The following is a 14,520-nucleotide window of genomic DNA, read 5'->3' on the forward strand; positions in this document are numbered from 1 at the left end:
CAGTGATGTGGTGGATGGGTGGGAGGGCGAGGGCCTTACCGTTCTCGTCGTGGATGCTGGCTTCAGGTGTGCCCTGCCGCGGCTCATCCTCTGGTGCCTCGGGGTAGATAACAGCGGTGTCGCCCTGCTGCAGCATCTCCTCCACCATGGCATCTGTGCTGCGTTCTTCATCCCCATCTGACCCACACTCATCATTCACTGCAACGGAAAAGGACATACACAAAAGCACTCAGGACAACACTGAAACTCACTTTCAATGCGGTGGGGTGGCTAGAGACCTTTTCTAGTAGCCAAAGAGCTGCTGGCTATAATCCTACACTGACTGCTCTTGTCCCTTTAACTTGAGCATCAATATAATATCCAGCTGTATAGGAAATGGCAAGCAATGTATCTTGTCCAAAGGGGATATGGGCATCTGCAAATCAAACAAATACTGTGATGTACAGCACCGCTGTTTTTCCCAGAACCAGAAACTGAATGTAAAATTCAGTGGAAACAGGTGGGTATGGGTTGAAAGGGCACCCAGCGGGGAAGTGGAATAATTTTCTCGAGTAATCATTTGACTAGAAGAAAATGGCAGTGGAGCTGTGCGGGTTTATATGGTTACCGGCACCAAAGGCTGCCTTTCGGCTTCATGGGAGGCAACATCAGAAAGGTCGAAAGTGCGGCGTCTTCACACCTCAAGGTAATGAACTGCAGAGCTAATTTCTTTAATGAGTGAGCCTCCTGCACACACTCTCACTGGTGCCGCACACCGCTACCACATCCCTGCCCATTTAGCCATCTCACTTCTCAGCACTCAGTGAGAAGAAATAACCTGAATCTGTAATGGACAAGCCATTTATTGATGTCTGTGGTGACATTAAGGATTCTAATTCTGCTCTAAAAGGGGAAATGGTTCATGATTGTACTGGGTGGAATCATTAACAATAGCAAAGGAAAACTAATTACTAAAGGACCATTACAAGAAGGACTATTATATAAATCCCCTCCGCTGTCTTCTGCGAACCAAAGTCCAGTTACTTTGAGGGCGATGATGTAACGGTTCCGTGGACACTCACATGTCCCTACTGCTTTTTAATGGTGCTCTTTGTGACTGGCCCTTTTCACTTTATGTGCATTGAGTTCTTGTGCATCACAAGACTGAATCGCCTGGGCTCCCATTTAAAACCTGGCCTCCATCCCTCAACCTCTCCCCCCCTCACTATGGGGCATCCCCTGAACTTCACACAATGTGTTTGGAAGAACAGAGAGCACTTTCTGTGTGGCTACTGGACCACAGCAAGAAGGGTTCCTCCTTCCCACTGCCTACCCACCCCCAACTTGACAGGGGACTGGCTGAAAGACCTGTACTTCATTCAAAGCTTTCTCAGAGTTGCTGTATCCACATTAAATTCCGGCTAACCTCCAGAACAGACACCACTCATGCCAAACTCCAACACATGTATAGCAGTGCGCAAAGATTTGGGCACCCCTGGTCAATTCACAATTAATATCTAAGTGAACAGAAGCGAACCTGACCTAAATGGTACAATGTTAAACATGACACATTTCTTCATATTTTAAAGCAAGATTACTTTTTGTTTGAATTTTTGACCGTTTCAAAATAATAAAAAAAGGAAAAAGGCCCTGTTAGGAGGTACTTTATGGTCGATTTTGTGTTGAGGTCGTTCTTTCTGGCAACTCTGCCATGCAAGTCTTTGTTGTTTAAAGTGTGTTGTATTGTTGTCCTGTGAACAGCCTTTTCTGCAGCTCTTTTGCATTGATGTGTGGGTTCTTCTGGGAATTTCTCACCAGGCCTCAGGCCATACTATCTTCCAGACTTTGCCTTGACTACAACTGCTCCATTTATCTTCCATTTTCTAATAATGTTTCTGACAGTGGAAATAGGTATGAAACATTGAGAGTTTTTGTAGCCTTTTCCTTCAACCATTTTCATTCTGAAATCCTTGGACAATTGTTTAGAAGAAGCCATGGTTGGTAACACCAGACAGAACAGCCACTGCAGTTGGATACTGTAGAAGGCATGGAGTTACTTCAGAATAAAAAGTTCAGCCCTGGATCTCTAATCACCTGACTCATTGAAGCTCTAGCAAGCAAATGGTTCAGGGGTTCATATTAATCATCTTTTTAAAAAGTAACAAAGAATAATTCAAAAAGATTCCCAAAATTTTGCACAGGGCCCCTTTCCTTTATAATTTATAAACAGTAAAAAAATAAAATATAAAGCAATCTTACTTTAAAATTTGCAAGGTCTCATTCAGTGTAGTTCCGGTTTGCTTTCGATCACATACAGATTAATTGTAATAGACACTTAAACCAGCAGTGCCCAAATCTTTGCACCCCACTGTAAGACCATGTGCAATGGCATAGCCTGCTAGCCAGCTGTGAACAGTACACGAGAGCAGCAACGTCCCTTATTTATTTATTTATTTATTTATTTCATAATATCATGATATCATGAGCAAACAGCTTGCTTTCCAAAACCTGCTTCCTTCACATCCAGGTAAACAGACTTCTATACCAGCACCGGAGCATGTGTTTCTCTTCACATTAATGAACACTGAACGCATGAACAATGAGTAATTAAAATAATACACTCATGAATAACACAACCTCAGCATGTGCTTACATTAGTTTACATCCCCAATCCCACCACCTGTAATGGCCTTAGGTATGCAAACACCTAAATAAAATGTGATTTGTTAATTCATTAAATAAATAAGCCTTCAAATATCTGACAACACACATCAGTGAAGTGATAAACTGTCCCTGCTTTCCAACGTTTTTGATTTCGGCGTGTTTCGAAGTGTTTCAATTCAGGAAAAACCAAACCAAAAAGACAAAAAAGGGGTTTGATTCCCTAAAAGATACCGGAAAATGCCCAAAGCAAGCTGCGGGCACATCTTCTGTACTCTGAACCTGAAAGCGAGGGATGTGTGGAATCTGAGATGCCTGGATGATAGCCTTCTGAACGATGTGCTCCTGGCGGTATCCGGTCGGACCCAGCCTAGAGCAGCACCCCTTTCGCGCGCACCGTATACCAGGGCCAATGGAGGAGCGGCTTCCCAGCACAACCCCAGAGGGAGAAAACAGTACACAGAGTCCGCCGTTGCCATGGAGATTAAACACTTTCAGCAGGACCAGAACCCGGGCCAGCGGGCTACGCCCCTCCCCCCCCAACCTAATGGGGCCCAGAGAGAGGGCCAGGTGCTGCTTGAGAAAGTCCGATCCGCAGGATTATATTCATCCTTGTAAAATGAGGGAAAAACAGACTCAAGTGCCTGCTAACCCTCACGTTAAGCCCCGGGCTTTCTTCCCATGACCTCATAGGATCGCTTGCTTTTCTTCTCCAGCGCTTCGCATTGTTGGGGAGGGAAGGGGGGGGGAGCTTTTGAGAAGCCTGGTCCTCGCCCATTGGTCGTATGCTGGAAACACGCTCTCACCAAGGCAGTCTGAAGAGCTGGAGTTTAATAACCCCATTAATTGGAAAATTGTGATTGAAACATCTTGACAGGCTTAAAATGTAAACAGTCAGCAGCATTCATTAAGCTGACAAACACACTAGTTAAATGGATAAATTATACTAATGGAAACCAATTACTTGATAGTTTGTTTTGAAGCCCCAATCAGGTTTACACATTTTAAATATGCGTTTGTTTCGAGTACATGTCAGCATATTCATATTCATTAAAACCACTTAATAATTCTTCCCTTCCCCAAGACATATATGTCACAGACTTCTCAAATGCTTCATGCTAAACATTAATTCCACTTGGCTTATGCTGGCATGAAGCACATAGCACATGGAACCATACCAATGAAAACCACAGCCCTACAATTTGTAATGCCATACAACAGTGTTTCTTAAGCAATGGGTCGGGACCCAAAATTGGTTGCGGGAATGTATGAGGTTGGTCCAGGAATGAGTCTGTAGTCCATGCTATGCTAGTATGGACATTTGACAGGTCCCTGGAGGGTACTCAATTTCAAATTTGGGTCCCAATATTAACAGGTATTTCTAATTTTGGTCCCCATATTAAAGAACCAGTGCCATAGAGGAATATTCTAGAATTTATATGGCATATGGTATTTATAAGAGCTGTTTGCATACACGTATAAGATCAAACAGAGCTACTCAAGATCATGAAGTCGTATCTGGAATTCCAGTCAGAACTGTTCAATAACCGTTTCTGTAAGGCTAGTAAAATCTCTTCTAGGGCTAGAACCTACAACTGCAAGAGAAGTCACTCCGGTCGCTGGCTCGGAACAACAACTCATGTGGTGGCTTCCCACAACGTGTTTCAGGCAACACCATCCATCAGGTTTTGTGTGAGCTGATCTCCAGAAATGAACTGGACTCACCTTTAAATCCCACTTTCTGTACCTGAGCATCTGGCCCCAGGATATCCTCTGCAGCTTCTGTCAAGAAGAGAACACAAAAAAAGGAAGTTAGTTAATTCCTGCCTCCTTTCCCTTTATCTGTGCTCCTGCGTTAACAGAGAAAAACATGGAAATACACCAGGGACAAAGAATATTTATGTGTTTCCTCTGGGTTTTAAATCAGCCTGCAGATGCTACCAACCATCCTAAAATACACCCATTCACAATAACATGTCAAGATTACCAAATGTCATCTAGAAGCTTTGAAAACATGTACCATACTATTTTACTCATCATGATTCAAGTCTTTATGGATTTCATTGAACCAATATGTTCTCACTGTACTGTAAAGAAACAAACCAAAAACATTCACACATTTAAAGTGTTTCATGGTTTATGACACTTTCCACACAGTTGCAAGTAATTTTCACAGCATCTTCTGAATATGGGATTGGTGCATTGCAAGAGCCACTTGTACGGTGCAGACCAGTGGACACCAACCCTGTCGCAACGATAACCTACAGATCTACCGTCCTGTAGCTTATCATTGCGACCCAGATTTGGCACACCCGATTCTACTAATTCAGCTCAACAGGATCTTTAGCTGCTGAATGAGGTGTGCTTTGCTAAGGTTGGAGTGAAAACCAAAAGGACAGTAGATCTCCATGAACAGGGTTGGTCACCGCTGGTGTAGACCAAACCTTTGAACAAAGTACCCTCGTTGCCAAAAGCCTGAGCAGCATCCTCTGGCAATGAAATGCACTTTATTACTGTGACCTAACGTGACAAAAAAAACCAAAAAAACAACCTATTTGAATAGGTGTGCAATTACTCAGCTTATTCAGGACGGAAATGGTATTTCACTCCTCCTGGGCTGTAGACACACACTTAGGAATGAATGAAAAATGACAGAGAACACGCGGCTACTGATAGCGTATAATCGTGAAGAATGACTCGGAGGAGGGGGAATAACGGTGGGTTCGGAGCAGAGAGAAAGAGAGCTGGCGGAGACAGATAATAATAATAAAAAAAATGAAAAACCCTTCCTGCTTTCTGCTCCTTAGCTGAAGAGACCCGCAAAAGGCCTTAGTTCTCTAGGAGATACAATGATAAACAGATCATCTTCTTTGTTCATGGCTGGCATTTTCAAGTTAAGCCAACAAACTGGTTTAGAGCCAGCGGGAGAGAAAAATGACGGGGACAGAGGAGGGAGAGAGGAGATGTACAAAAAGCTAGTACCGAGCATTACTTTTTATCAGTCCTATTGGCTTTACTGACAGGTGTGATTACGGTGCACATATATCCACGCTGGCAGTTCTCTAAAGTACAAAAAGCACTGGTGAGCTTAGCTGGAGGGCAGCCAACTCCAGAGAGCTCTTTTTCCAAGTTGTGTCTTAGCTGCATGCAGACGGCAGTTTATTATTATTATGATTATTATTATTATTATTATTATTATTTCCATTGTCAAAATATTACATTAGACAACGTTACTGAACTCCACGTCCTGTGAGCTGCAGTGTCTGCAGGCATTTGCTCCTGCCATGTGCTATACCACTTGATTTCACTAATTATTTTACCTGCTTGCTTTAAATAATAAGCTAATTAGTAAAATCAGGTGGTGTAGCGCACGGCTGAAGAAAATGCCTGCAGACAGTTGTGTAGCGCTGAGATAAGAGGATGAAGAGGATGAACTGAAGTATAAATGATGATGTTGCAAGAGGTGCTGAAGCTGATTGAAACACCAGGATGTGGGACATGGGTGTTTGAAATTATGGGAAAGGAGCCATCGGTCGATGGCCATCTGTGTTACACAATAGCAGTCAGATACAAACCGCAAAATCCCTCATCTCGATTTTCCATTGTACAGTAATGTCAAGATGAGTATGGAAAACAAAGTGAACAATTATCACGTTTTACACAAGCTACATTTTCAGAATTATTTGAGTTCAAATACCAAACAACCAGAGTGTCTGGCAGTTGCAATTTGACAGAAAGGCTGCAAATAACGTTTAACAGCAGGTTAAGTGACACTCACATCTTCACCGTCCTCAGTTTGATTGCCACATATGTCAGGGTGAGACGCAAAATGAGAGCTCACTCTAAGTAGATGAAACACAAAACATCTGCCGTTTGAAGAGCCCGGCTCCCCAAGACTGAGAGAGAAGAGAGCTCGTCTGACAGAGCTACTCAAAGACAATGGCACTTTCCTAATCAGTCAAGCACTCTGTCTGATTTGAGATCTCTCCCTAATCTGCTCTACGGTTGACAGAACTGTGCAGTTTGGGTAGGAACCATCGAATGAAGATGACACTCTCAGACAAGTGTTGGAGGATAGAAAGGATTGCTATGAATCCTCCTTTGTTCTCATTTTCTCAACTTACATGTGTGCCAGTTTGTTTCATGGCGGAGAGAGTTATTGTGTTAATATGATAGAGAAAGAATTGTTCAGCTATTTTTGTGTTGAGAGAGAGAACGTATGAAATAAAAAGAAATTAATGGGGGTGGGGGGCAATTCTCTAGCATGGCAACTGCTTCAATTAGTGTTCTTTGCACCCTTTACTGGTAGATTTTTTAACTGTTATTTGCTCAAATCTACATGAGAATGCTTTGATGCATTCGTTGTAATTTCTTAGGGCAAACTAGTTTGTCACTTCATTTGGCACAAGCACCCTGTGTAAACAAAATCCGTCACTGTTTTGATGAGACTTTTCTCTCTTGAAAACCAAATAGTGACTTTCTAATTAATAAAACCTTGCATCACCCCCAAGCTCTTCCAGCCGAAGGCTCAGAGGATCCATTCTACAGCTGAGGTGAATGTGCTCAGGGTGAAGAGGTCACATGACATGGGCTCTTTCTGAAGTACCAGTGTGATGTCACTTCCGGGCACCAGAAGATAGCAGACCTAAGACAAAACGAAAGGCTCCTTCAGTTTCCCTTTGACTCACTCATCTCAATGTGCAGTATGTATGCCGGCTGACAGAGCGCGCTCAGCGAGTATGATGATCCAATTAAACGCTGCCCAATCGTTTTTCCAAATGCGTTCTACCTCTTCCCCAGTAATGTCTCTTATCTTCAGCCCAGATTCTGTATGAGACATCCAGCTGTGCCTGTCTACTTCAAAAACAGCACCACAGTCCTGCTGACTTGGGTGATTATACAGAAAAATCCTTCATTACATAATAATGTATATTTCAAAAACTGGCTGAATAGGCATCGACTGTATAAACAGATACGAAAGCCCCTGCTCTCCCAGAGTACATTGTTAAAGGGAAGAGAGTAAACGTAACCCAGAACTGCCTTCAGCGTCCTTGTGTAACCTTGGCTGTATGAGGACCCGTGACAAGGGCCCCCCCGGCTGAAAACCAACTTCCTGTGAGGTGAACCGGGGCTGCAAACCTCTCCCCCGCACTGCACTGAAACCGCTTGGCTTGGGCGATGGGGGGACTTTCACAAACATCGCGGGGTAATCATATAGGGGCCGGAGAGTGCTTTAAACGGACAGTCTGACTTTTTTGGGAAATTCCCTTTGACAATGCTGTCCACCAGGTGGCCCCCGCAGAGGTTAGATTCAGCCTCTCACCAAGCTCTGTAACCTTGAAAGGGAGTGCCTTTTCTTTGAACACCGGAGGAAAGGGGCGGGGGGTTTGGGCTGGGAGGGGTAGACGCTGGATTGGGCCGTTCAGGTGTCGGGTTACAGCGGCTGGACGAGGTTCAGGCTTGACCTGCTTCGGCGAAACGCAGGAGGGGAGCGGGAGGCCCTGCGGACGAGACCAGACCACTGCTTGCGGCGAAGAGACAGGATCTGTGGTGAAACAAGCATCCAGACGCTGGCGCTTCACCTCGAATCCCTAACCACGTGCAAACCTTTCATCTTTTGACAGGCCCACAAGTGTCTTTGAGAGAGACCTGCGAGTCTGCCAAGACTTATTCCAAAACCTGTGTAACAGACTTCATTTACTCATTGTGCTCCAGTCAGACGAGGGCTCTCCAAGCTGTTACAGTCTAAACAGCAGGACGGGGGAAGTGGTTAACGAACTGAACAAGAGTGTCGCAAGTTTAAGTCCTCATTAGGAAACTGCTGCTACTTTGCTCCATCTTTGTGCAAACTTCAGTAATGCAGCTGCACACGCCAAACACGTAGCTGAATCAACGGCTAATGTGAATGTGAATAACTGCTGTTCTGGATGGCCATGTTGAGACACACCACGGCACAGTTATGCAGTGAAAAACATTGACCAGGTGAATTTCCTTACAAACCCGGATTGCTTTGCTAGCTGCTTAAATAACACACAACCGTGGCTAATTCCGACCTCGGCAACTGCTGTGGGGGGAGGGGGGTCTGTTTAGAGAAGTGACTGCCTTGTCTGCCTCAAATGGTTCTGTGTGGCCCCTGGCCACAGGTTACGACAGCTTCCTGTTGCTTTGTTTGGCCCCGTGGGCATCCCACGGGTCACTTCCTGAACACGTGTTTCTGATCGGCCCCCTGTAACACTGGGATATCGCTTTCTCCTGTGGGCTGGTGCTAATAAACGTTAAAAGGACCCCGTGTTGGAGGGCAGGGGTGGTGGTTGTGTACTGCGAGATGGTTCAGTGAGAGGTGCGCTTCAGCAGATGGGAGACGTAATGGGAAGGGTTTGGGTTTTTAAAAGGCATGGAAACAGCTGCCACCTGTCTGCCCTGACAGTGTGCTAGCATGGAGCTAGACAGCCCCAGCCAATCATATTACACGTTGGAACTGTTTGTTCGCTATTTAAAGAATGTAACGCATCAGGCTACAGGATGTTACTTACAAAGGATAAATAGCATTTGGCAGTCTCTCTCCACTCTCCCTTTCCCTCTTTCTCTCTCTTTCTCTCACTGTAGACACTACACATCACTCTGTTTCAGCCGATCGATCAATTTGCAGTCGGAGACACCGCAATGTCGTGTGGTTCACCCATTCAAAATCTGGTAAGGACAGACATGGAAATATTAATATTTAATATGATTACTTATGTAAGGTTATTGGCAAAATATTAAAATCGTGTCAATAAGGACTTGAATTGAACCGTACTGAGCTGAGAGAGAGAAAGAGAGTGAGTCAGGGTGGACAGTGGCAGAAATGAACCATGAATATACCAGTAACTCTGCATGTCTCCCTGTTTGCAGCTTCTCTCCGGTCTAAATTAGGGAGCAGGGCTGTTCATCCCAGTACTGCGCTGAGTTGTGGAGAGCAGCTGGGCAGCTGAACACTGACAATAACAGCCCTGTGCTTCCTCATTCCCCATCACCACTGTTCTCCAAGACACCCACACATTCTTTCTGTTCTGCATTTAATCGCATTCGCTTTCCTCAAACGAGAGGAAGAGTGCGGAGCTCTGTAGTCTCGGTTTGCCAATATGTACCCTCAGTTTAGCAATCTGTGCATTCCGTTTGCCTTTGCAAAACTGACGGTATATGAATTTCACACTAGAGTTTGCAGAGAATGGCGTAAAAAAAAAAAAACTCCAGTGAGCATCAGTTCTTCGGGCAGGAACTCGTTGTTAATGAGAGAGGTCAGAGGAGAAGGGCCGGACTAGTCGAAGCTGACAGGAAGGTGACAGCAACGCAAATAACCACACATTACAACAGTGGTATGCAGAAGAGCATCTCTGAACACACACCACGTCAAACCTCTAAGTGTGTAGGCTACAGCGGCAAAAGACTAAAAAGTCAAATAAACGCCTAATAAAATGCTCACCGAGTGTATATTTTTCACCAAGGGTGACCAGCGGGGCTCGGTAGGAGAGAGACAGAGCGAGGGAGCAACAAAGCAGCACAAAGAGCGGGGGAAGGGAAGCGGGGACAGGGGCAGGGGCCTCACCTTCCTCCCACCCGTCCTCCAGGTCTCCGGGGCCGTTGTGGCCCAGCGTGGCGGGGTGGGGCGGCAGCTCGTCGTCGGGCAGGTTGCTATCGCAGTCGCCCGTGTCCGGCAGACTCTCCTCCTCCACGATGTGCAGCTTGTCCTCGTCGTCCGAGTCCGAGTTCGCCTCCACCACATTGCTGTAATTGGTCACTGCGGAGAGAGGGGGGGGGGGGGGGGGGAGAGTGAATTCAAAGAAACGACGGCGTCGCTCATTTTAGCAAACAGAAGGTAGAAAAAAAAAAAATTATGGTGAATGCTCTCTTTGCCGCCCCGTTTATTGAAACTGCGCAACGTGGATTCCAGAGTAATGAAATGTAAACGCCGTGGTACGCTGTGAGGTTAAGTGAATAAAGCTTTATGGGGGAATTTCCCCGATTAAATCTAGTATCTACTGGCGGTGGAATTATTCTTTGAGAGGGAAAAATCCATTCGAAACAATGTAAAGGAAAAAACATAATCCTATATACCAGAAATGCCTACAGGGATCAACTGATTACATAAACAAGAGATAACATTCCAATACCAATACCCTCTGGGCCTATAGATTGTGTAAGGACCCCATGGGGCAGGAGAACAGATCACTTGCCTTGGAGAGCCTGTTACTGCTGTTTTCACTTGAAATTCAGTGACTAACTTAGGCCCACAAAACCAATTAACTGTGTAATTAACTGCTTTCATTCATAAACTAATTTCTGAGTGACAATGAAAACCAGTGTAACCAGTGTAAACCAGTGTAATTCAGGGTGGTCACCCACTCTTCATACAGACTTTTTATTTTTGGGGGAATTGGTTTGCTGTTCGGTTTCCAGATTATCGACAGACATTGCTCTCTCATTAAGTGAACTTGCCCAGTGCAGTGCAGAAGGGTAAGCACCTTGTGCAGTACAGATTAGTACACCCCTCACCCCCGCATTCCAACACCTTAGCTGACCGCTCCATACAGCACCTCGTCACATGGCTCCCTCATGTTTTAAACCAGAGGGCCAAACACACTTAACCAGGGCCAAACACACTTAGTTTTCTCCAAAACGTATTTCGTTTCAAAAATTTCCGCACATGTATTTCAAATACACATAATACCTTGTTTAAGAAAGCTTCGGGATTGCTGTAAGGTGCATTTATGAACTTTGAAGGAGGTAGGCTACTGACTCCTATAGGCTTCAAGAGTTTATGTTAAGATAAGTTATGCTAACATGGAAACTGAGCCAGTGAAAAAATGAAAATGAAATCGAACAACTTGTCTAAGTCTGGGAAAGCCGGAAAAAAGCCGTATATTTCCCAAAATGTTGGTGTGTTCCTTTAAGCAGAGATGTGCCTCAAACAACAGCTGCAGTCAAACACATCAGGAACTCAGAGAGTTCCCCACTCTGGTCATCACGGTTCCACACTTTTTCTTCACAACCTTTCCTAGAAATAGATTTTTTTCTCTGTCGAGGTTGCAAAAAACAGTGGGCCTCCATTTTGCACAATTTGCACAGAGAGAGAAAATGGCATTGATTTTTACGTAGTGGCCCTGCGAGCTTAATTATCAGCTGCATGCTAAGGAGGAACAAGCACTGACATGCTATTAAAAATCCCAAAGACAAAATGGCCTCTCTGTCCGATAGGGCCCATCAGTTAGGGTAAGTGCAGAGAGGACAGGGGGGCCCTAATGGCCTCTCCTTAATTATATTTACAGCGACTGGAGATCCATTTTCATTTTTAAGGGCTCTTCCAGAAGGGGAACAAGATGGCCAGCAACACAGAACGGCCAAAACACTCATTTTATAATTTGATTCACCAGCAATAAATAACGGCCTGAACGTAGCGGGGACTTAAAACGGTCATCTTTGTAATGGCCTCCACTCATTTTCTTGCGATTTAAACTAAGTGTTTTATCCCAGAAAGGTTACTTTGAAATGAGAAAAGTCCTGCAAATTTGTTATAATATGTAAGACTGTGTGTTGGCTCTGTACGTGAATGAAAATGATCTTTTTTTTCTCATCAGATTAAGTTTTCAAATCACACCTATGTTCTGGGTATTAACATAAAAACATCAGAGAAATGTTATTTCATTTCTGCTTCAAAAACAGCCAGAGCCAACGGGCACATTATGAGTCCATCAATTGAGCTGTAGGCAGGACCCAATGTCAATGAGGGTGTCATCTCTGGCCACCTCCCTTCTGCGACCGTTTACGAAGGAGCAGTATCCCTAATCTGCTCTCGCTGCGAAGTCTGCCTCCTTAGTCCGCCACACCGGCGCACAGATTTATTCACTGCGCCGAAAAGGTGTGCGTCTGCAATTAAGGGAGGTGAAGACTGAAAATGGGATATCGATTCGGGGGCCTCTCCGCTGAGCTGCAAAGCCCCGTGTACCACAGAACGAGAGCACGGGATTGAGGTCCTGACAGGTTTTCATCCACCCCCCCGAAGGCTAACGGCGCGGGCAGGCTAAGCTGACGGGGGTGGGATTCGGCGTGCCGGAGAGTGAGTCACACTCCCGTAATGACTTTGCAGAGAGCACGCTGTCATGGGTGCGGAGCTGACACCGCTGTTGTGTCATTGATTTATCCCACGCAGCGAGGGCGTGGCTGCAGCCTCCAGTGGAGGCCTCTGTCCGATGGGGCCCATCGGTTAAGTGCAGAGAGGACAGGGGCCCCTAAAGGCCTCTCCCTAATCATATTTACAGCGACCGGAGAACCATTTTCATTTCGAAGGGCCCTTCGTGAAGAGGTACAAGATGGCCGTGGCTGCAGCGTCCAGTGCAGGCAGTGAAGTGGTGATGATGACCACAGCCAGCAGGGAGCTGACAGTCGTTTCCCAGGTTCTCCAGTAAAATGGCGGTCGAGCAGATATCATTCAGTATCCTTGTCGTTTTAAATGGCAGAGTAGCTCTGTAAAACAACACTTCTCTTTTTTGTGTGGAACCTTTTTTTGCATTTCTTGGCCCTCTTAATCTTCATCCTCATTGCCATCCAGCCAAGTGGTCTCTGAGGGAATCGCTTCGATCATAAATGTGATTGTTTACACAATGATAAGCGTTTGGCTCTCTTCTCCTGAAATGACAGGCTATACCGCTACGATCAGAGAGTTAGAGGACTAACTCTCCACATCCTCCCATTTTCCCCTCTCTTTCAGTCCTCCTCTTCCAGTTTCTGAAGTCCTATACACACACTGAAACACACATACACACACTTGCGTGTGGCCACACACAGAAGCACACACACTTGCGTGACACACACTGAAACACATACACACGCACGTGCACACAGAAACACTCGCTTACACACGTGCCCAGGCACACTGAAACACACACACTTGCGCGCATGCACACACACACACAGACATGCACACGCTTGCATGTGCACACACACAAAACAAAAACTTGCAACTAGCTCTCCCTCTCTCACCCTCCTTCTCTCTCAGAGATTGAACTTGCGCAGAGGCTGTCTCCACCCCACCTTTGGCTCCTAACAGTCTGAATCTGCTTACGCCGAGGGAAGTGTTTCCAAGGCACCGCGCGCTTCTGCCATGAAGAACGACCCCGTTTAAAAATGCGCGATGGCGCTCCCGATCGAAGAGCCGGAGGTGATTAAGAGGGTGTAAATAATGGCGGCCGCATGCACGTGGCAGGTGGGCACGCCCGTTCTCCTCAGCCGGGGAGGGGCCTCTCTCTCCTCCCTGTCTCTCGGACCCCTCTTTCTCTCTCTCTCTCAGCCCCGCGCCCTTTTAAAGCAAATTAATTTGGTCCCGGAGTGCGCAGTCAGCAGGCCGCTCCGGCTGGGAAACTTATTCCTGTCACACAGGCTCTCCTCTTCCCCGCCGCCGGCCTTATCTACCGCATTTACATTAAGCTGATTTTGTGCTTTCCTTTTTTCCTCTCTCACTCCACTCAGGAGCGCGTGACGATAATATTATTGTCGTGAGCCCGAGACCGCAGGCTGATCCCTCGTTTGAATGGGTGGGAGCGGGGTGGAGTGGGGGGGGTGGGGGGGGGGGGGGTCTGTTGCGTCACAGCCAGTGGAGATGGGGGGGGGCTACACGCTACAGAAATTCAGGAGGTCCCCTGATTGGCAGGCCGAGGTCAGGTGGGGTTCGGCGTGAGGGCAGGGAGGGTGGGGAATGGGGTGGGGGGGGTTGAGACGGGAAGGCTGTTTTGAGTAGGACTCGGGGCCACAATGCGAGACCCTTCAGCCGGAGAGGAGAGCCGGCTCTTCAGAGGACCGAGTGGCCGTTTAGGGGCGAGGGCTGTACAAGGACGAGAACGTGGCTTT

The 14,520-nt window shown here is 46.2% G+C and overlaps 1 protein-coding gene across 1 annotated transcript in view; it reads right to left on the bottom strand.

Annotated features, from left to right (window-relative positions):
- Positions 1 to 14,520, bottom strand: part of zeb1b (zinc finger E-box binding homeobox 1b) — an 83,969-nt gene that overhangs the window by 13,431 nt on the left and 56,018 nt on the right. Inside the window, exons 2-4 of the mRNA XM_061238161.1 lie at positions 10,226 to 10,417; positions 4,366 to 4,422; positions 40 to 198 (exon numbers count right to left, since the gene is read on the bottom strand). Coding sequence (XP_061094145.1) covers positions 40 to 198; positions 4,366 to 4,422; positions 10,226 to 10,417 — 408 coding nt within the window. The remainder of the gene's footprint in view (positions 1 to 39; positions 199 to 4,365; positions 4,423 to 10,225; positions 10,418 to 14,520) is intronic.

This window comes from Conger conger, chromosome 4, assembly GCF_963514075.1.
Source record: "Conger conger chromosome 4, fConCon1.1, whole genome shotgun sequence".
Taxonomy (NCBI): domain Eukaryota; kingdom Metazoa; phylum Chordata; class Actinopteri; order Anguilliformes; family Congridae; genus Conger; species Conger conger.